At 53.1% G+C, this 21,030-nt stretch overlaps 1 protein-coding gene across 1 annotated transcript in view; it reads left to right on the top strand.

Annotated features, from left to right (window-relative positions):
- Positions 1–19,413, top strand: part of BAZ1B (bromodomain adjacent to zinc finger domain 1B) — a 64,808-nt gene extending 45,395 nt beyond the window's left edge. The window contains exons 11-19 of the mRNA XM_055134412.1: positions 145–243; positions 3,226–3,403; positions 5,050–5,232; positions 11,158–11,305; positions 12,719–12,866; positions 14,614–14,732; positions 15,788–15,930; positions 17,158–17,261; positions 17,439–19,413. Of these exons, the coding sequence (XP_054990387.1) occupies positions 145–243; positions 3,226–3,403; positions 5,050–5,232; positions 11,158–11,305; positions 12,719–12,866; positions 14,614–14,732; positions 15,788–15,930; positions 17,158–17,261; positions 17,439–17,796 (1,480 nt within the window). The 3' untranslated portion in view covers positions 17,797–19,413. The remainder of the gene's footprint in view (positions 1–144; positions 244–3,225; positions 3,404–5,049; positions 5,233–11,157; positions 11,306–12,718; positions 12,867–14,613; positions 14,733–15,787; positions 15,931–17,157; positions 17,262–17,438) is intronic.
- The last annotated feature ends 1,617 nt before the right edge of the window (positions 19,414–21,030 follow it).

The raw sequence follows: 21,030 nt of genomic DNA, 5'->3' as shown, positions 1-21,030 counted from the left end.
TTGATGGGGCGGTTTGCTCACACCACACCCAGCCGTTTTTGTTCAGAATGAGCTTGGCCGCATGCAGATGCTTATCCCTCTGCGCCCTCTCTGGCCCAGTGTTGACTCTTCACCAGAGTTACGAAGCTTGTTTTCACCTCGTAGGTTCTTATGTGATAGTCAGAAGGAACTGGATGAGTTGCTGAACTGCCTTCATCCTCAGGGAATAAGAGAAAGTCAGCTTAAAGAGAGACTGGAAAAGAGGTAAGGGGTTTTAATCTTTCTCTTCAAATCCTCTTCCTGTGGGTTCCCCCCCCCCTTTTATCTAATACAGTAACTTATGAAATGTAACATTTTATATTCCTATTATCTGTTTTCTTGGCATGTCACACTTATTTGAAAAAGAAAAAAACATGCCTTTAAATCATTTACGCTGCAGGGTTATTCGTTTGAATGGCCCAGGCCCATTCCTTGCACCAGGTGACTCCACCTGGTGCCTCAGTGCACTCAGTGACCTTAGGATACCCCTTGCCACATTAGTTGATTCTAAAAAGGATTCAGTCACTATTTAGAATAACCTAGAAATGAGAATAACTTAAATGTCTAATTATAGTCGGGTGAACATAGTGTTGTATATCTATAAATTTAGCTATAAAAGGAATGAAATACTGGTTATGTTACACTGTAACATGGATGAACCTAAAAACTTGCTAAGGCAAAAAAAGTCAGTGTAAGAAATACCGTGTGAATTTGTTCCCATGAGAGCTCTAGAAAGGATGGATTATGGGGACAGAAGGATGGGTAGTTATTGGGGGTGGAGGGGAGCAAGGGCTTGCTTTGGGTTTTGGCAGCGTCAAGCAGAACTCTTGTGGCTCTGTTCTCGGGTGACCCCTCACTCGGGGTATCACATGGCGTGGGGGACTCAAACTCAGGTTGACCACATGCCAAGTTAGCACCTTGACCCCTGTACTGTCTCTCCAGCCCCAGAGGGGAGTGTTGAGAGTCACAGCCAGAACAGGAATGGGGTTTGTTTTGTTTTAAGTGTTGGAAATGCTTTAGAATTAGTTTAATGTTTCCATAGCACAACAAACACTAAAAGTATATAATCTTACATAAGTTTAGGGGCTGGAGCATAGTACAAAGGGTAGCATGTTTGTCTTGCATGTGGCTGATGTATGTTAAATACTTGACAACTCATATGGGGCGCCCTTCCCCCCCCACCTACCAGGAGTGATCTCTGAGCAGAGCCAGGAGTAAGTTCTGAGCATGTCCAGATATGTCCAAAAGATAACAAAAAAGATCAGCTCAGAGCTAAAGAGAGAGCAGGGCCCTGGCCTGGCATGCAGCTTACTCACATGTGATCCTGGCACCATATGTTCCCTGCTGATCGCCAGGACTAAGCCCTGAACATCGTGTGAGTGTGGCCCCAAAACTAAAATAAGTAAACTCTAAAGTGGCAAGGTTACTATTCAGCGAAGGCCCCAGATGCTGCTGTCTGCAGTATTAGCATTGGTTCTGTTCGCATATTTTCATGTTTGAATTTTTGATTGACAACAGAAGGAGGTTATCATATGTGATCTGCAACTTGGTCAGACTTGTGGTTATTTTGGTTAAAACCCATTCCTTAATGCACATGTTCATAGAAATTGTATTCAGAGTCCCGAGAGTGTATGACTAGACACAGTACCAGTCGCATTCTGTGACATCCCTTCCGCTTGGTTCAAGTACACTTGTGTTAGAATGAAAGAATTGCTTATTCAAAATATGGACCAATCAGATCCTTTCATTGAAATGTTGGAGATTATCAGGAGAGATCGCAGGTGAAATTTACAGTCAGGGTGATAATTGGCATGTGCCTCACCTGGGGTCTTCTCTGGTGCCACGTGACTGCCTGAGCGTTGCCCAGGGGCCCTGCTGGTTCCCAGCACCAAAGGCTCTGAGCAGCCCCAGGTCCTGGGGCCCTAGCACCGAAGCACGGGCCCAGTTGGTTGAATGTATTGAAGAATGTTGGGCTCCTGAGCACAGCGTGGGAGGCTCCCTAAGACTATTTCCCTTTGGTTTATTGAACATACATAGACACCTCAAGAGTGAGCGCTAAGAGAAGTATTAGACTTGAGATTTATCCGTTCAGAATGTGTTTCTCATGTTTTGGTTTTTAGATCACATCTGGTGGTGCTCAGGGCTTACTCCTAGATCAGTAATGGTGGTACTTGGGGGACCCTGTGTGGTTCTTGAGTCAAATCCAGGCTGGACGAAGGCAAGGCAACCCACTGTACTCTTTCTGGCCTAGAATGTGTGCATTTAAAACCAAGAAATGATGGACTGGAGCAATCGCACAACTGGTTGCTTTGGTTGCTTTGCATGTAGCTGCCCCAGGTTCAATCCCCGCCACCCCATATAGTCCCCCATACTAGTCCCCCATATTACTACTCCTGCCAGGAGTAATCCCTGAGTATAGAGCCAGGAATAACCCCTGAATAAAAAGCATAAAAATTTTAAAAATAAAATCAATGAGGCCAGATAGTACAGTGGATAGAGTACTTGCCTTGCACGCGGCTCATGTGGGTTTAACCCCAGCACCCCACATGGTCCTTCAAGCCCACCAGGAGTGTTCTCTGAGCACAGAGCCAAGAGTAAGCCCTGAGCATTCTGGGCATGGCCCCCAAACAAAATATAATCAAGAAATAATAGTTCTGTGTCAATTAAAATGCAACCCAGGGCTGGAGAGATAGCACAGCGGGTAGAGCGTTTGCCTTGCACGCGGCCGACCCGGGTTCAAATCCCAGCATCCCATATGGTCCCCTGAGCACCGCCAGGGGTAATTCCTGAGTGCAGAACCAGGAGTAGCCCCTGTGCATCGCCAGGTGTGACCCAAAAAAAAAAAAGAAAAAGAAAGAAATAAAATGCAACCCAGTGACCTTAGAGGCCTGGAGCAAGTACTTGGCATACTCGTCTGGCACTGCATGCCTGTGGCACCACATTCCCATGCACAGCCACCGCATACTAGCCAAGGTGCTGCCAGGTGTGACGGTCCTGGCACTGCAGCCTGAGCACTGAACTCTCAGTTCTGTAGCACCGGAGGTACCCTTGTCCAGGGCCCTACAAAACAAAGGAAAGGAAAAAAAGAGATGAGATGATAGAAAACAATCTCTAGATAGAAAACATGCAATTCAAGTAATGAAAATTTGTAGTCCATCTTCTTCAAAGTTTCCTGGTTCTTACTTTGCTTCATCCTAATTTTTCTAGGTACCAGGACATCATTCATTCTATTCATCTGGCTCGAAAGCCAAATTTGGGTCTCAAATCTTGTGATGGCAACCAGGAACTCTTGAACTTTCTTCGAAGTGATCTCATTGAAGTTGCAACAAGATTACAGAAGGGAGGACTGGGTTATGTGGAAGAAACCACAGATTTTGAAGCTCGGGTAAGAGTATAAGAAAATACCCTTTCTTTTCCGTTACTCATTGAAACTCAGTTTGGAGTTGTTTCCCGGAACTCCCTTCACTTTCCCAGGTGATTTTGAAAATCATGCTTCTGGGTTTCTCTCAAGTCCATATGAAAGGTGGGGAAACTACTCAAAGGATTAGAGCACAAACCGTGAGGCCCAGAGCTCAGGCCCTTCCCCACTCGTAATCAGATGTAGCCCGGGGCTCCCCGTCATGGGGAAGGCCTCTCTAAAATGCGACGCCAAACGTTCTCTCCGTACACGTGGCATTTTTTGTCATTTGTAAACATCCAGAAAAGTCAATGCCTAGAAACTTTGTTCAAAAAGAACTTTTCTGTTAACTGAATGGAAGCCATTTATGGAGCCGTGTTCCTCGCATAATTTGTTCCAGGTCAGTTGATGGGAATTTCATTATCTAAATGAGATCAATCAAATCCTTCCAGTGAAGGACTGGAGGTCATCCGGTAGGATCAAAAACAAAGCTGTACATTTTTTCCCTTTGATTTGGTTGGATGTTAATCAGACATTTTTAGTTAGCTTGTTTTCCCTCCCTCCCTCCCTCCCCAGACCCCTTGGTGCTAGGGGACTGGGCTGCCTGGGTGGTCCCCGGGCCAGCCGCATGCAGCGTGCAGAGGTGTGCCAGCCCTCGCGCTTCATTTCAAGTCTGTCGCAGTTGTGTGTTGTGTTGGGGACTCCGTGCTCTGCTCAGCTCTCTTTTGTTTGGTTTTTGGTCCACACCCAACAGTGCTCAGGGCTAACTCCTGGTTCTGGGACCCTCCTGCTGGGACTTGGGGACCATATGTGGTGCTGGGATCGATCCCTGGTCAACTGTGCCATCATTGCTGCACCCCTTTTTTTTGTTGTTTTGGGGGCCCCCAGCAGTGCTCAGGGATCGGATCTGGGTCAGCATGTAGCCCAATTGTAAATTTTACATTTTAATTCCGAATAATGAGTCTTTTGTACATTTCCTGGAAGGGGACTTACCTCTCTGTAGTTCTTTCCTTCATGAAGAATTTTTCAACTCCAAGATTTTTGCCACTTATTTAACAAGCTTTTTTAAAAATTACTTAGCTTAAACTACACCCAAGCTACACCTTGCTGTGAAGTAGTGATATTTAATAAAGTGACTTTGATCAAAGGTATTTAGCTTGTTTTCTCATCCATAAAATAAACATGAGACTTCAGTGAGACTAAGTATATAAAAACTATTTTCTGGACCAAACCATAGTACAGAGGGTAGGGCCCTTCCTTGCATGCGGCCAACCCAGGGTTTGATCACTGAGCACTGCCAAGTGTGATTTGGAAGCCAGTAGGTCATTGCTGTTTTCCTTTCCGGCTCTCCTTGTCCGGAGACTGTACTTTGTACACGGCAGGCGCCCACCCGTATCGGGAGCCCCCTAGTGAGTCCCATGACCTTGTTAGCAGACCGAGTTTGAGTGTCCCATGGATCCTTTGGCTGGGCAAGTGTGATGACAGGTCAGCTGCCCTCGGATACCGCAGCTGTTCGGTGACCTAAAGAGCCACGTCAAGAGGTTTGGGGTCTGTGCTGATTTGAATGAGTTGCCGATCATCCGTTTCATTTTTCTCGGCTTTCTCTCAGTCTTGTTTTAACTAATTTCCTCTAGGTTGTCTCATTAGAGAAATTAAAGGATTTTGGCGAGTGTGTGATTGCCCTTCAAGCTAGTGTTATAAAGAAATTTCTCCAAGGCTTCATGGCTCCCAAACAGAAGAGAAGAAAAGTCCAAAGTGAAGATTCCGCCAAGAGTGAAGAGGTGGATGAGGAGAAGAAGATGGCGGAGGAGGCGGAGGTAGGAGCCAGTGCAGATGCCCTTCTGTGGTGTCAAAGGAGCGGACAATCTTACTGTTTCCCCTCATACCTTTTTTTGGGGGGAGGGGACAGTGGGGGTGCCCATACCCTGTGGTACCAAGATTGAGCCTGTGGCACCAGCCTCTGAAACATCTCTTCTGCTCTCTCCTTTGTTTGAAGGTGGTGTTCTGTCATGAGTGGCGGGGTGTGGGGTGGGGAGCGTTTTCACACTCTTGGTCACACTTGGTGGCTGTGCTTGTGGGGAGTGTCGCACTGCGGGTCACTAACCCCTTTGGTCTGGGGACTGAAGCTGTGGCCTCATGCTTGCCAGCATGCGTTCTCCTGGACCACATCCCAGGGCCACTGGGGTATAACTTGATTTTATCTGTTTTATTTGCTTTTCCCTGATGGGGTGGGAGTGGGGAGATCTCAGTGATCTCAGTGATTCGTGGCCACAGTTCAGTGCCTGAAGGTGCGGCACTACGCAGACCTGCAGGTGCCAGGGATCACCGGGGCCTCCCTGCAGTGCTAGCGCACGCCCCCCCCTCCCGCCAGGGCTGCACTCATGGTGGTCTGAGGTCCATTAGGGCTGGCCAAACACAAAGCAGGTGCCCAAAACTCAGACCATTTCTCCACCCTCTTGTGGATGGATTTTCAAATCGTTTGTCCATTTCTTTTTAACTAACTCTGGTGAACCCTGCCCCTTGAGCCAGTGTCCCATTCATTTTTTTATCACCTTGCTGGAAATTTGTGCTTTGCCGGCTGGTGTGGAGCATAGCCCTGCCTCTAGGACAGATCACAGGCCATCGTGTCCCTCCCCATTTACTCAAGCAGATGCACTTTGGGTTGTGTTAATGTTTGTAGTCGTGATGTGCAGTTGCTGCCTTACCACCGACAGTGCCCAGCGCCAGGGCAGAGGAGTCTAGGACTGAGGGCACTGGCTCTGGACTGTCTCTCCGGCCCCTGTGCGACACAGGTTTCATGATCATACATACCATCAGTTTTAAAATTCAAGAGGTATAGGTAGACTGGACGGAGCCACAGGGATATTGTCAAGTATTGGGCACGTCTTAGGTTTTTGCTTTGGGGCCACGCCCAGCAGTACTCGGGGAACTCTGTGTCAGGCCATAGAACTGGGGTCAGCATCCTTTTCAGCCTTGCTGAGTATTCTCAGGCTTGTAGGGTTTTTCCCCCTTGGTTTTTGGGCCACAGCTGTGTCGAGGATTTTCTCCTGGCTCTGCTCAGGGATTATTTGTGACAGGTCTCACGGACCATATCCACTTCTGGGTGGCCGCATGAAGAGCAAGCGTCTGACCCCCTACACCATCTTTCCAGCCCCAGTCTTTAGTTCTTAGGGCCCCCACTACTGCTGACAGTAAACTTTGGCAGGGGTAGGGTAGGGGGATGAGTGCAGATTCACCTGCCTTTGTCCAGGGCCTGCTCCTGGTGGTTCTCCACAACTGCATCCTTGGCAGTGCTCAGGGCGTACTCCTCGGCAATGCCCGGGGACCTTATGGGATGCTGGGGATTGAACCTGGATAGGCTGCACGCAGGTCAGAGCCTTCCCTGCTGTACTGTCTCCAGCCCTTAAACTTGGTACTATTTTTGCAGCTTAGTGAGCTTTCTTTATATATTACTATTATTATCTTTTTATTATTGGGGGGGGTCCCTGGGATTGGCCCATGGTCTCACAGGTGCAAAGCTAATGCTTTATCTGAGCCACACCTGAGCATCAGCCCCTCTTAGCTGGTCACAAGAGACTTGATTCTCAGCTTGCTTGGGGGATTAAGTAGGAGCACTTTGCAGGCGTAACCCTGGGGCCCAAGCACAGAGTCCACGAATGGAAAGCATGGAAGAATTTCTTGGAAAATCAGTTGGTTGCCTGCTAAGTAGTTCTCCCATGCCCCCATTCCCGGGGCTTCTGCCTGCCGTTCCCCAGCAAAGGGCAGCTTTGCCGCCACTCTGAAGCTTTCCACTCGCCTTTTCTTTGAACATCTTCCAGGTCGCATAGCCGGGGTTTTTTCAGCTGGCCTGGGCTTGTTGAGTGAGCTAATAACAGTCTCTCATCTGGGTTTTCAGCTTCCCTATTTATGAAAGTAGATGTGTCTAAAATATCTTTTAACAAAAAGATGGTTGGTTGTTTCAGGAGTTTCATACTAATTGCCCTTTCTTACTCTGGAGAGCTTTGTAGTGTGTCCAATCCTAGGTACTGTTAAGCCGCTGGTTTTTGTTGTTGTTGTTTTGTTTTTGGCAGTAGGGAAGGGGGATATATTTGTTCCAGCATTCTGATGATCTGTATTTTAAACATTGTCTTAGGCAAGACTGATTTGAAGCCTTGTATCTTTGCTGAGATCCGATACTGCTTTTTTACTGTAAGACAAAGGGTTGCCAAAAATGCTCCATAAAGTCATCATTTTGTCTCACATTAAAGGAGCAATTAATAGCTGACCAGCAACTGCTCTCAAGCCCATTTTAGATGAGAGAGGCAGCCCTGAATATAAAAGCAAGGGTTTATTTATTTATTATTCGTTCATTTGTTTGCTTTTTGGGTCACACTCAGTGATGCTCAGTGGTTATTCTTGGCTCTGCCCCTGTTACTTTCGTTCTGCCCTACTTTTTTTTTTTTTTTCTTTTGAGTCACACCCGGCGATGCACAGAGGTTAACTCCTGGCTCTGCACTCAGGAATAACTCCTGGCGGTGCTCAGGGGACCATGTGGGATGCTGGGAATCAAACCCAGGTCAGCCTCGTCCAAGGCAAATATTCTACCTGCTGTGCTATGGCTCCAGCCCGCTCTGGCCCCTTTTTTAAAGGACCATAACACTAAGCAAGCAAGCAAATTTACAGAAGCCAAATTAAGCAGTTAGCTAAACAATTCATTGATTAATATAGAAACCAAAAGTCAAGTAAACAATAGTTAAACAGAAACCAAAAATAGTAGACAACCAATAGAATAGTCAATCAATAGAGTAGTCAAAACAATTGATTGATGCAGGAACTAAAAATGATAATCTATACTCTTCACTGATCCACTCCTGTCTCGAGTCCTGTTTAAAGGGCCAAGTGAATACACACATTCTGGATGCCAGCGCCAAAGTTAAAGCAGCTTGTTTCTCAAGGGAGCGGGGTCAGGCTTCACAGTGACTGGTGTATCAGCTGGCTCTTCCTTGGCTTAAATTCTTGCTAGATCGAGAATGTGGATCTTCTGTCTGCCCCCCCCAGTAGTGCCAGGCAGTTTCACTGGTTGCTGCAGTGTGGAACAGCATCATCTCTTGCCACTTTTTGTTTTTGTTTTTGCTTTTTGGGTCACACCCAGCAATGCTAAGGGGCTACTCCTGCCTCTTCATTCAGGAGCTCTCCTGGCGGTGCTTGGTGGTACACCGGGGATTGAACCCAGGTTAGCTGCGTGCAAGGCAAATGCCCTCCCCGCTGTACTATTGCTCTGGCCCCTCCACTTCTGGTTTTAATGTGCAGAATTTTGTGCTGATGGAGAACAGTGTGTTCTTTGAACTTTTAAGACCTTAATGGTTTTTCTCTCAAAATTAGAGGGTGGTGCAGTCCAGGCTGGTATAGTGAGTAAGTTCTCTGTGGCAGAGGCTGCTAAGTCGGCCACAGAGCATTGGGTGGAAACCTGGAGACCCGGAGTAGACGAACATAAAAAAATCACTGTGGGACCTTGGGCAGGTTTTCTTTCCATGAAAATAATCGGGTTCCACAAGTACAGAATGTTCACAACAGTGTTATTCAGAACAGTCTGAAAAATAAGCCCCAGAAACCAACCCCCAGCCTGTCTGTGATCAGCATGATCGGGAGAATGCCCTTGGTGGCAGCCCCCAGCAGTCAGCTTCCAGCCGCAGCACTGCATGGCCCCCACAAAATAAGGGTGAATAAGCTAATTTCTAAGATTGCTTTCGGTTTTATTTTAGTTTTTGGTTTAGGGCCACACCCAACAATGCTCAGGGTATATTCCTGGCTCTTTGCTCAGGGATCACTCCTGCCACTGCTCAAGGGACCGTGTGGGATGCTGGGGGTGGAACCCAGGTAGGCCACATGCAAGGCAAGCGCCCCGTACTACCACTCCCGCTGTACTATTGCTCTGGCCGCTCATTTTTGTTCTTCTAATGAGGTCAGATAAACTATTGATTTCCCAGAACTTAAAATTTGTGGGAAATAAGCACTGCTGCATGCTGAGGGCTTCCCCCTTCCCTTTTTGGGTCACACCTGGCGATGTGCAAGGCAAATGCCCTACCTGCAGTGATACTGCTCCAGCCCCGTGCTGAGGACTTTTTCTTGCTTACGGAGGCTGGAGCGATAGCACAGCGGTAGGGTGTAGCACAGCGGTAGGGTGTTTGCCTTTCACGTGGCTGACCCGTGTTCAATTCCTCCGCCCCTCCCGCAGAGCCTGGCAAGCTACCTGTGGCATATTGGATATGCCAAAAACAGTAACAATAAGTCTCATGGTGAGAGACATTACTGGTGCCCGCTCGAACAAATCTATGAGCAACAGAGTGACAGTAACAGTGATTGCCTTCACCCAACTGCCCGCTAGAGGGCAGCAGAGTCCATTTCAACCTCTCCTGCCTCCTCTACCAGGTGGTGCTCAGGGCTCTGTTCAGGGATCACTCCGGTGAGCTCAGGGGACCATTAGTGGTCCTGGTGATCAAACTCAGGTTGGCTGTTAGCAAGCCAAGGACTCTGCCCACTCCAGCCCATACTGGGTTCATTATAAGCAGTTCTATTTTCTGAAATCAATGCAAGTTACCTGAGGCTAGCCATCCAGATTAAAGCCAGGCTCCCTCCCTCTCTCCCTCAATCCCTCCCTCCCTCCCTACTTCCTTCCTTCCCTCCTCCCTCCTTCCCTCCCTCCCTCCCACTCTCCCACTCCCGGCTCTGCATACAGGAGTTACTCCTGGTGGTACTCAGGACCACATAGGACGCCAGAGATAGATGCAGGCTGGCTATGTCAAGGCAAGCACCCTACCTCCTGTATCATTGCTTTAGCCTCAGACATTAAAATTTTTCACATTAGGTGGGAAAGAGGGGTGTATACACGGGATATTGATGGTGGGGAATGTGCACTAGTGGAGGGATGGGTGTTTGATCATTGTGAGATTATAACCCAAACATGAGAGCTTGTAACTATCTCATGGTGATTCAATAAAATTAAAATTTTTTTTTTCTTTTTGGGTCACAAGCTGGCAATGCACAGGGGCCACTCCTGGCTCTGCACTCAGGAATTACTCCTGGCGGCGCTCAGGGGACCATATGGGATGCTGGGAATCGAACCCGGATCGGCCGTGTGCGAGGCAAACGCCCTACCCGCTGTGCTATCACTCCAGCCCAAAAAAATTTAAAAAATTTTTTAAAAAATGGGGGCTGGAGTGATAGCACAGCGGGTAGGGCGTTTGCCTCGCACGCGGCCGACCCGAGTTCGAATTCCAGCATCCCATATGGTCCCCTGAGTGCTGAGCCAGGAGTAACACCTGTGCATCGCCAGGTGTGACCCAAAAAAAGCAAAAAAAAAGAAAAAATTTTAAAAAATTAAAAATTTTTTTCAGATTAGTTAGAAGTTAGTGATAAAATCAAGATGAATATTTCTCTTTCAGTTACTTAACACTTTTAAGGACTGCTGAATGCATTACAGATACTCAGTATTTCTGTGTTACCTGGACACCCTAGTAAAGAGATCTGTCTCTAGTCACACTTCATCTAAGCCCCAGTTCTTTGACCTTTGACAGTGGTCTTTCCCCCTTCAGAGTCTTGCCGTATGTATTCACTCACGCCTGTCAGGCTCATGGGTTAGTCCAGAGACGTTCTGGGAGGTGAACATACTCCGAACAGTCTTACGTTTCTTCGTATTTCTAGTTCTCTCCACATTGCCTGTCTTCAAGGTCCTTCTCATTACACGGGTCTGGTTTGGTCTCTAGGTCGCGTCTGCACTAGAAAAGTGGAAGACGGCGATCCGCGAAGCCCAGACCTTCTCCAGGATGCACGTCCTCCTGGGGATGCTGGACGCCTGCATCAAGTGGGACATGTCAGCCGAAAATGCCAGGTGCAAAGTTTGTCGGAAGAAAGGTAAGCGTCCCAAATAATTCTTGTTGTTTGGTTCTGGGCCACAACCGACAGTGCTCAGGACTTAGCGGTGGCTCTGTGCTCAGGGATCCCTGCTAGCAGGCGACCATATGGGCTGGAGCCTGGGCCAGCAGCATGCAGAGCAAGTAAGTGCCCTGCCTGCTGAACTGCCTCCAGCACGCTCACTCTCCCTAGATAAACTTTTCTTTTTCTTTTTCTTTTTCTTTTCTTTTTTTTTTTTACTTTTTGGGTCACACCCAGCGATGCACAGGGGTTACTCCTGGCTCTGCACTCAGGAATTACCCCTGGCGGTGCTCAGGGGACCATATGGGATGCTGGGAATCGAACCCGGGTCGGCCGCGTGCAAGGCAAACGCCCTACCCGCTGTGCTATCGCTCCAGCCCTCCCCAGATAAACTTTTCAGAAGTACACAGCTTTTACTGGGTGGGGTGCTTGTCCTGCCAACCCAGGTTTGATCCTTGACACCCATATCGCACCCTGAGCCTCGCCAGTAGTGAGCCCTGAGCACTGCCAGGTGTGGCTCAAAAACCAAAAATGTAAATAAAACTGCACAGCTTCTAAGTATGTTTAGACAGATTATGCTGGGGTGGGGGAAGGGAGAATCTGAAATGCTGGTCTTTGAACTTGCATGCTGTTCAGCCAAAGCAAGCCTTTCCCTTATTTTTGAACATAAAAGAACTTTTATTCTGTCTATCTTGAAGAATTTTTCAGGGAACAAAAATTAGTCTTATATCCTTCAGTCTGATTTCAAGTCCTCCATGACTCGAGACCGGCGTTAGCAGCAGAGGGCGCTGTTGACACATTGTGGCTGAGATGCAGGGCTGTCTCCCGGGGCCCTGAGCACCCTGTGCAGGGGGAGCTTCTGGGCCGCTGTCTCCAGCAGCTGGCTGCTCAGTGGCCTGAGTTATTTTGTGAATCCAGTTGGGTGTAATTTTCAAGCCTACCATTAAATCCCTCAGTTGCTCTAAAATCTGGTTTAGAATGAAAGGGAGTGAGGGGAGATGAAATCACTGTTACGTTGATGTCGTGCCTCAAATGTCAGGAAGCTGAACCCTTCATCAAACCCTAGCCGTCGTGAGTTGGGGTCAGTCAGGGCAAAGACCAGGGGGTTCCTTAGTGGGGTGCCTTCGCCTTCCTGCTCTCTGGCTTTCTCTTCTCACAGCTGGGGGCAGAACTTGAGGGGGTAGAAGTCAGAAGACGTCAGCCTTAAATTCACTAGAACCTCAGCAACCCACACCCCCACCCCTCCACCCCACCACCACCCTGACTGTTGTTTTTTTTTTTAATCACGGGAGCGGTATTCTAGAGTGTTTGTTCTTGAGGGTGTCAATTGAGGGGTGTGGCTCTTTCTCATAACCTCCCGCCGCAGTGATCTGTAAGTTTTTCTTCTTGCAGGTGAGGATGACAAACTGATCCTGTGTGACGAGTGTAATAAAGCCTTCCACCTGTTTTGTCTGAGGCCGGCCCTTTATGAAGTGCCAGATGGTGAGTGGCAGTGCCCGGCCTGCCAGCCCGCTACCGCCAGGCGCAACTCTCGTGGCAGGTGAGACTTAGCTTTGTTTTGTCCTGTTTGCGGTGCTGGGCACAGAACCCAGGCCTTCTGCTCGCGCACCATGGGCTGTATCGCTGAGCTCAGCCCCTCACAGAGAACTTACTTTCTTTTTCTCCTTGGTTTCTGACTCGTACCTATCAGTGTTCTGGGGCTACTCCCGACTCAGTGCTCAGGGCTGCTGTGTGGGGCCAGGGGTGGAATCCACAGCAGGATGCGTGGCTCGTGCTTTAAGCCGTCTCCCTGGAGTTGATCCAGTTGAGCAGTTTCTAAGGAGCATCATGTTCATTTGCTGTTTATTGGTTTTGTTCACTTTCTGGTCGTTACTTTCCTTGGGGGCGGGTTGGGGTAGGCACACACCAGAGGTGCTCAGGGATCACTCCCACTAGGGCTCGGGTCACCGTTTGGGGTGCCAGGAATTGAACCTGCGTCAGTCCTCCCTGCCGTACCATCTCTCTGGTCCCCGTGATCACTGCTAATTCCTTTCTGCCTTGGCTTCCACTTGGCCTCCCCCTGGGCTGATGTGTCCAGCTCTTTGCTTCCTTCATCACAGCTGACCTCCTCCCCAGGACTCAGTGTCCAGTGGCCTGATCTCACATCTTTTGTCTTTTGGGTTCGCTTCCTTGGCCAGATGTCCACGTGCCTCTGACTTGCTGCACTGCCCAGTCTCTCAGTCCCCCTGCTCTGGCCTTCCTGGGGCTCTTTTCAGCTTCTTCCTTACCTCCTCTGATCTCATCCCCCTTGACTCACCAGCTTTTGTGGAGACACCCAAAGGACTTGCTCAGGACAAAGATCTGCTTGTGTGGCTTTCCCAATCAGAAACTTCCATCTCGGGGCAAGGAACCTTGGGGTGCTGGTGGGGCCATCGGGCACCTAGTGATGGGCTTAGTTGTATCAGCTTGCAAGGATGAAACAGTGGCTTTGGGGGGCTGGGGAGATAGCTCAGAGGCGGGGGCGCTTGCCTTGCTCATGGCCAGCCATATGGTTTGATCCCATATGGTCCCTAAAGCACCGCCAAGTCCTGAGTGCAGAACTCGGAGTAACTCTGAGCATTGCCAGGTGTGTCCCCACCCCTCTAAAAAAAAATAATAATAATGGGATTGTTAGTGTCTGAGAGTAGGAAGCATTGTTCTTCATCAGATCCCAGGGCGTCATGAAAAGTAGCTGCCTAATGGCCGCCGAGTTAAAAGCGCTCTGTCCTCCACTGAAATTCGAGGTCACTGAAGGGCCGCTCTTAGGCACCTCGCCTTTGAAGGCGCAGAGCTGTCTGATCTGCACCCACCTCCCAGTGTCCCTGGATGCCTTGCTCCATCCCAGCCTCCTGGCGGGAGGCAGCTGCTCCCAGCTGGGATTACTGCGCTTTGATGTGGTGGTCATCTGCGCGCACTGTCCCCGCCGCTGGAGAGGGGCCAGCAAGGTGGAGCTGCACCTGTCTGCCTGTTTACCCCTGGAGTGCCGGGTCAGGACAGCCGAAGGGTGGCCTCTCGGGCTGTTTCTGGGAGGACAGGGAGGGGCTCGGCACCGTCTGATGTTGAGAGAAGCGGGCTCGCGTGGTGTTCCCGGTTTCTGTCGCCAAGGTGTCGCTCGGGGCCTGTCAGGGTCACAGGGTTGAAACAGGCTAGCGGCCTGTGGCCTGTGCCCCGGCCTGGGCTGGGACTCCCGGGTTCCCTCCTCCCGTCAGCCTGTGTCTGCAGAGAGGGTGCTGTTGGCTGTGCCCTCTCGAACTGGGTCTTCCCCGCAGGAATTACACTGAGGAATCCGCCTCTGATGGCAGCGAAGAAGAGGAGGATGAGGAAGAGGAAGAGGAGGAGGAAGAGGAAGAGGAGGAGGAGGAAGATTATGAGGTGGCTGGTTTGCGATGTAAGTCTTCGTTTTGCCTCATTCATTCACCTGTCCCAATGCCATGCCGCCCCAGTGTGCAGAGTCTGGGGTGCCCTGGACTTTCTCTGCACTCGGTGACCTTGGGGCGCCCCCGCCTGCCTTTCTTCCAGCGCGGTTTGCACGTGCTGTGCCTCTTCCCGGTCGGAGGGTGTGGCTTGACCTCAAGGTCAGCGCTCTCCTGCACCCCCTTCAAGTGCCCCACAGCTTCTGGCTTGGTGGCTGGACACTGTGCTCTCCTGTGGTAGATTGTAGTACTGGTTTACTCATTCCACTTTTGTTTTATTTTGTTCTGTCTGGGGGCCATCCCCAGTTATGCTCAGGGATCACTCCTGGTGGGCTGAGTGATCTCAGTGCTGGGGATCAGACCCAGGTCACTGCGTGCGAGGCCAGCGTCCTTCCCACTGTCCTACCGCCCCGGCCTTGTTCTTGGTATTGTTGCTTCCGCATGCACCTGTATGCAATGTCCCCTCGTTCTCTGCTCAGGGACTGTCGGGTGTAGAGGCTATGAGGTCATCTTTGTATCCTGAGTGCAGAGGTCAAGGAGAGTTGCTTTGATTTTGAGTGTCTGTTATAAGCCCGGGGCAGAGCCAGTCTGGGCCCTGTTCTCGGGAGGTTTTCTGGAAGTCCCCTGTGCTCTCTCACCAGATGTAAGAGTAGGACTGGGGCCGGCACACTCGGGACATGGCCCATCAGCTGGACTGGGCTTTTCTCCCCCCCTAAAGCTATTTTTAGAGCCTCAGCTTTTCTCTGCAAAGGTCATGGTGGTGAGGAAACATGTGTTTGCTAGATCGTCCCCCTGTCCAGCCGTCCATCTCCCGAGAACCCACACACAGACTGGGCTCGGGGTCAGGAGCTCTGGACAGTGGCCACTTGTGAGCGAGTGAGGCCTCAGGGTTTACGTTCCCAGGACTCGTGGCCAGGCTGTAAGAGATGGCCGGTGGGCTTCACCTCCCGTGTCCACCATGGGAGTCCGAGCCGGCGCTGCGGGCTCCTCCGTCCACCACTTGACTCCATGTGCCCTTGCTTTATTTCAGTGAGACCTCGAAAGACCATCCGGGGCAAGCAGGGGGCCATTCCCCCCACAAGACCAGGCCGACGGCCGGGTAAGAAGCCACACCCCGCCCGGAGGACTCAGCCAAAAGCACCGCCCGTGGACGATGGCGAGGTGGATGAGCTGGTAAGCATCTTCTCCGGCTGGATGCGGGTGTCAGCTCTGTACCCAGCACCACCTGGACCTCTCTCCCGCTCCCCTAACCCTTGTTCCGCCAGGTGTGGCCCCAAAACTCTGATCTCTCGTCTCCCGCCAGTGTCTCTCTGCTCGTGAAGTAGGGCTCTGCCAGGCAGCAGGTGGGACAGCCTCTCCCCTCCCTCTGCCCTCACTGGGGAGAAGGAGGCAGATGGTGGGCCCTGGGCCGAGCATCCCAGCCCTGGAGCTGCTATGTCCGGCATCCCTGCTGCTGCCCGCAGCCCGTCTCTGGTGATGGGCAGCCTGCAGCTCGCTAGGTTCTAAAATAGCCGCCATGTGTCTCAGGCCGTGGAGGGCTGGGGCTCCGGGGGAATGCCAGCCGTGTCCGCGCCCCCCGTGCTGGGTGGCTGTTGCTGACAGTTGTTCCGGCAGCCGCACGGGAGTCCCCACCCTCCCTGCCGGCGAGGGGGGCCTTTGCCTTTGATGGCACCAGCGCTTTCAAGAGCAGAGAAGCCCTAGAAGCTTCCCTGTCTGGGCTGCTGTGGGGGCGGGGAAGCTGTGGGGAAGCCCACTATTTGGAAGATCCAAAGGCACTGAGATAGAGTAGTGCGCTCCCACCCTCAAGCCCCCCCACACAGTGCTCTCAGCGCAGCCTGTGGCCTAAGAAACACCCCCGACCACGTCCTCCTGCTTCTCTGGCAGCTGGGCTCCTTGGCTTTCTGGTGGTCCCCAAGACTGACCCATATCCACCCAGATCCATCTGCTCTCAGAGAATCCTCTGCCACTCTGGTCGCTCCCACCAGGGGGAGCAAGTGAGCAGCTGCTCCAACTTATGGCACAAGGCTTTGATCCTCCCGCCCCCAGTGGCCGGGCTCTCATCCTTGTATAATTCTGCATGGGGGAGACAGAACGCCCCTAGTGGTGCTGGGAGTGGGGGGCACCCTCCCCGGTGCCTTCAGCCTACTTGTGTTTACTTGTTCTGAGCTGGAAGGATAGTCAGGGGTTAAGGCACTCCCCTTGCCTTACGGCCAGCCCGTTGGGCTTCAGCACATGGTCGCAGCTGCAGTGCAGAGGGGCCACTCCTGGTGGCGCTCGCCGTGCAGGGCAAGCGCCTGCCTGCTGTACTGTCGCCCTGGCCACCGGTTTTTATTCAGCCCCTTCCCGTGTGCCGCTCGTCTCCGGGTCCTGAGCAGCCTTGCACTCCCGCCTTTGGTGCAGGTGCTGCAGACCAAGCGGAGCTCCCGGAGGCAGAGCCTGGAGTTGCAGAAGTGCGAGGAGATCCTGCACAAGGTCATCAAGTACCGCTTCAGCTGGCCCTTCCGGTGAGCCCTTGAGGGCAGCTGGCGGGGGGGAAGGGTGCGGGAACCTGCCCCTCGGGGAGCTCCCTGACCCCCTTCCGTCAGGATGTGACCTGGCCTCCCCCCGCTGGCCACCCCCAGGCCCGGGCGGCCTGTCCTGTCTGGCGTGTGGCTTGCTCACTGGCTTTCTGGTTCTCCCAGGGAGCCCGTGACACGTGACGAGGCGGAGGACTACTATGACGTGGTCACGCACCCCATGGACTTCCAGACGATGCGGAACAAATGCTCCTGTGGGAACTACCGCTCGGTGCAGGAGTTTCTCAGCGACATGAAGCAGGTGTTCGCCAACGCCGAGCTGTACAACTGCCGGGGCAGCCCCGTGCTGGAGTGCACGGCCAAGACCGAAGAGTGCCTGCTGGCGCTGCTGCGCAAACACCTGCCCGGCCACCCCTACGTGCGCCGGAAACGCAAGAAGTTCCCTGAGCGCCCTGCCGAGGACGAGGGGGACGGTGGGCTGGAGCCTGCGGGGCAGTCCAGGGGCCGAAGACAGAAGAAGTAGGCAGGGCCGTGGTGAGGGCGCTGACGTCGGGGTGGGGGGACCGAGGGGAGAGCAGGGAGGGGGGAGGGGCCCAGGAAGGGAGAGCGCACAGGAGCCCAGCAGGGCCGCGGCCTCCCACGGAGGCGCGAGCGCGGAGCCCCGTGTGGGTTTGGTGGCAGAAGCGAGTGGTGGGTGTTCGTGACCTTCTTTTTCTCCGCCTAAGTGTCCGGGAAGAGCGCGAGGGGCGGCTGTGCCCGGGAGCCCGGTCCCCTCCTGTCTTTGTTCCCGAGGTCCCTCCCCACGGGTCACCGCAGCAGTGCCAAGCCTCTGGGCTCTGGGGGTTTCTGTATGCCATAGGGGAGGGCGGGGAGGGCCCAGGAGCCCCCCCGAACTTGTCCCTCTAGTTCTTGATGACCTCGTGCCCGCCGCGTCGTCCCCTCTGCCCTGGCCCTTGCAGTGGCGTGTCAGTGCTATACGGAATTCTCTGGTCACCAGCATCACCATCTTGGCAGAGCAAAGGGACATGCCCTGGGGCCATCCCTGACCATCCCATCCCCCCCCTTCCCTTCCCCGCTCCCCATCCCACTTTACCTCCTTCCAAAAACACAAAAGGGTTTAAAAAAGAAAAAAGAAAAAAAAAAGGAAAAACTGAAGGCACTTCACCTAGAGACCGGGGTCCTGCTTCATCCGGTCATGACGGGCCTGACCAGGATGCCTCTGGCCGGAAGAGGGTGTTGGAGCCTAGCCCACCCACGAACCGGAGACGCTCTTAGGGGAGCACAAGAGAAGCAGGAAGATTGAAATGTTTAATTTTGTAATGGACTTTTCTAGCTATTCCAAGTTGCTTGTTCCAGCAGCGCTGCTGTCTAAAGGACACCGTGTCTGTCCGCGTCCTTGCTGTGGCACATGTACAGTCATTTCTATGGTAATGTGGTCGCTTCTCGCCCACCCTCCCACCTGCACCCGCTCACCTGCGAGAAGTCGGCATGGAGGCTCTAGAGGCGAGTGGGGGGGCTCTGGGGGGCTGTGTGGCCTCCCCACTCCTACCTCCCCTCCCCTCACATTTCACCTCCGCCTTGGGACTCCCTTGAAACCCGCATCTTGGGGTCCGAGTCGGGGCTGGCAGGGAGACAGGAGCAGCTCAGACCAGCCTTCCCCCCACACTCAGTGCTGGGGTGGGCTTTAGGCAGAGCTCTGCAGACCCCTTGCCCCTTTGTGGCACGTTTCTAGAAAAACACGAAGCAGGGTTGGATCTCCTACCCGTCAGCTGCTGGCGGGAAAGTTGGAAGCGCTTGGGCACCTACTTAGGTTAAGGGAAAAGCAGCCGCCCAGGGTTTTGCAACCCACAAGCCCTGAGCATAAATGGAGCCTCTCACCCAGAACCTAACCGGGACGACGGGATGGGCCCGTTGCCATTGCTGGGGCGAGCGACCCCCTCTGCGGGCCGAGTTAGCACTGACTAGGCTGCCTTGTGCCACCACCGCCCGCCTGCCGGCCTCTCCCCGCCTGTACTTGTCGCAGTGAGAATCGCAGTCCCGCCTCGTGACACCTGAGCTGTTTGTTGTTTTTTAAATCGTCTTTGAGGAGGAAGGGCCCCGCGAAAGGGTAAACTTGTAATAAATTGGAATTTCAAATAAATATTATGTACTTGTGTTTATAAAGAAGATGTGGTTCAGCAGATCTGTTTGTCCCTGTAGTTGGAGAGCTGGGGGCGGGGCTCGTCGGTGTATTTGTGGCCACGTGCTCGGGACCTGGGGTCCTGCACCCCCAGGAGATGGTGTGCTGCGGGGTCGAGGCCGAGCTGCTCGCTGGAGCGGGGGGGCGGGGGGGTTGGAGGCGGCCAGCACTGGCAGACAGTGCTGACCACATGCGGGCCTGGACGGGGGCGGGGATGTGTCCCAGACACCCCTTAGGCTGCTGGGCTTCTCCCTCCAGTGCGGGTGGGATCTTTGGGTGCATCTTTCGCTGACTCCAGTGAATTGCCATTCCTGTCCGGAATCCAGCGCCTTTGCCTGGCTCCACATTCTAAACTGGGGATTCTTGTCTCCAGCTAGCCAGGAAGCCAGGCGTCCACACCGGGGTGTGGGGTGGGGGTCACCCGTCCCGAAGCAGGAACAAATGCACACTTGGGTCCTGCACACGCCCTGTGACCGCTGACCCCCGGGGGGCCCAGCACAGGCGGGCGTGGCTTCTGAGGCATTCTGTGCGGCTCTGGGGTGCCCCTGTGTTTCCCTCTCTACACCTGCTGCTCCCCGCCCGCCTGTGGTGCTGTCTGGGAAATGGAGCTGGGGGAGGGGGGTCTCAGGGCCTCAGCGGGGCCGCCCGCCCTGGCTGGGGCCCTCTTGGTGCCCACTGCCTGCTGCCTTCCTCCAGCCCCCGGAACACCCTCGGCTCTGCAATGCAGCGCCCCGCTTCCCGCTTGGGCGTGTCGCCTTCACTGAGCTCTGGGGAAAAGGAAGGGGGGCGGGGCGGGGGTCAGCCCCTCGACTCAGCGCTGGGCTATCTTGGGGGTTTCCTCCCCGAACAGTGTCAGGGACCTGTGAGGTAGGTGGTGGGTGCCAGAAGGTGTTGGCCTTCAGCCGCCTCGAATGAGGCCCCAGGGACAGGAGCCACCATCCTCATTGGCTGGTGGCCCCTTACAGTGGACAGATGGGACAGGCCCTGCTGCCCTGAGCACCCCGCCTCCGCGCACACACCTGGTTGGCAGGTGAGTGGGTGAGCTCCCACTGCACCTGCCCCTGCCCTGGGCTGTTGACATGTGCCCACTGTGCCCCAGGCCTCCCATTCTTTTATTTTTGTTAGGCCATTTGGGTCATGCCCAGCAACGTTCAAGAGTTACTCCCGGCTCTGCACTCAGGAATCACTCCTGGTGGTGCTCGGGGGACCATATGGGATGCCAGGGATCAAACTCAGGTCGCCTGCGTGCAAGGCAAACGCCCTCCCCGCTGTGCTGTGGCTCTGGGACCCGGGGGTTCCCATTCTTCATGCCCACATCTGCTGCCTCCGGCCCCAACCGCGCTCCACCCAGGGACCATGGCTTCCGTGGGAGCCCTAGAGAGGCTGACGCCCCATTTTCTACAGGCGAGGAACGTCACTGAGAAGGATTTGCCCGCAGGCCCCAGAGACTACAGTGCGTTTTGGGGGGCGTATCCCAGGGCCTTCAGAGCCCCCCACCGAGCCAGCATCCCAGTCTGTTGGGGAAGCAGGACTGGTTACCTCCGAGACAGCCTATGGGGTGATGACCGACCCCTGCAC

This window comes from Sorex araneus, chromosome 4 (assembly GCF_027595985.1).
Source record: "Sorex araneus isolate mSorAra2 chromosome 4, mSorAra2.pri, whole genome shotgun sequence".
Lineage (NCBI taxonomy): Eukaryota > Metazoa > Chordata > Mammalia > Eulipotyphla > Soricidae > Sorex > Sorex araneus.
This window is presented reverse-complemented; position numbering and strand designations above follow the sequence as displayed.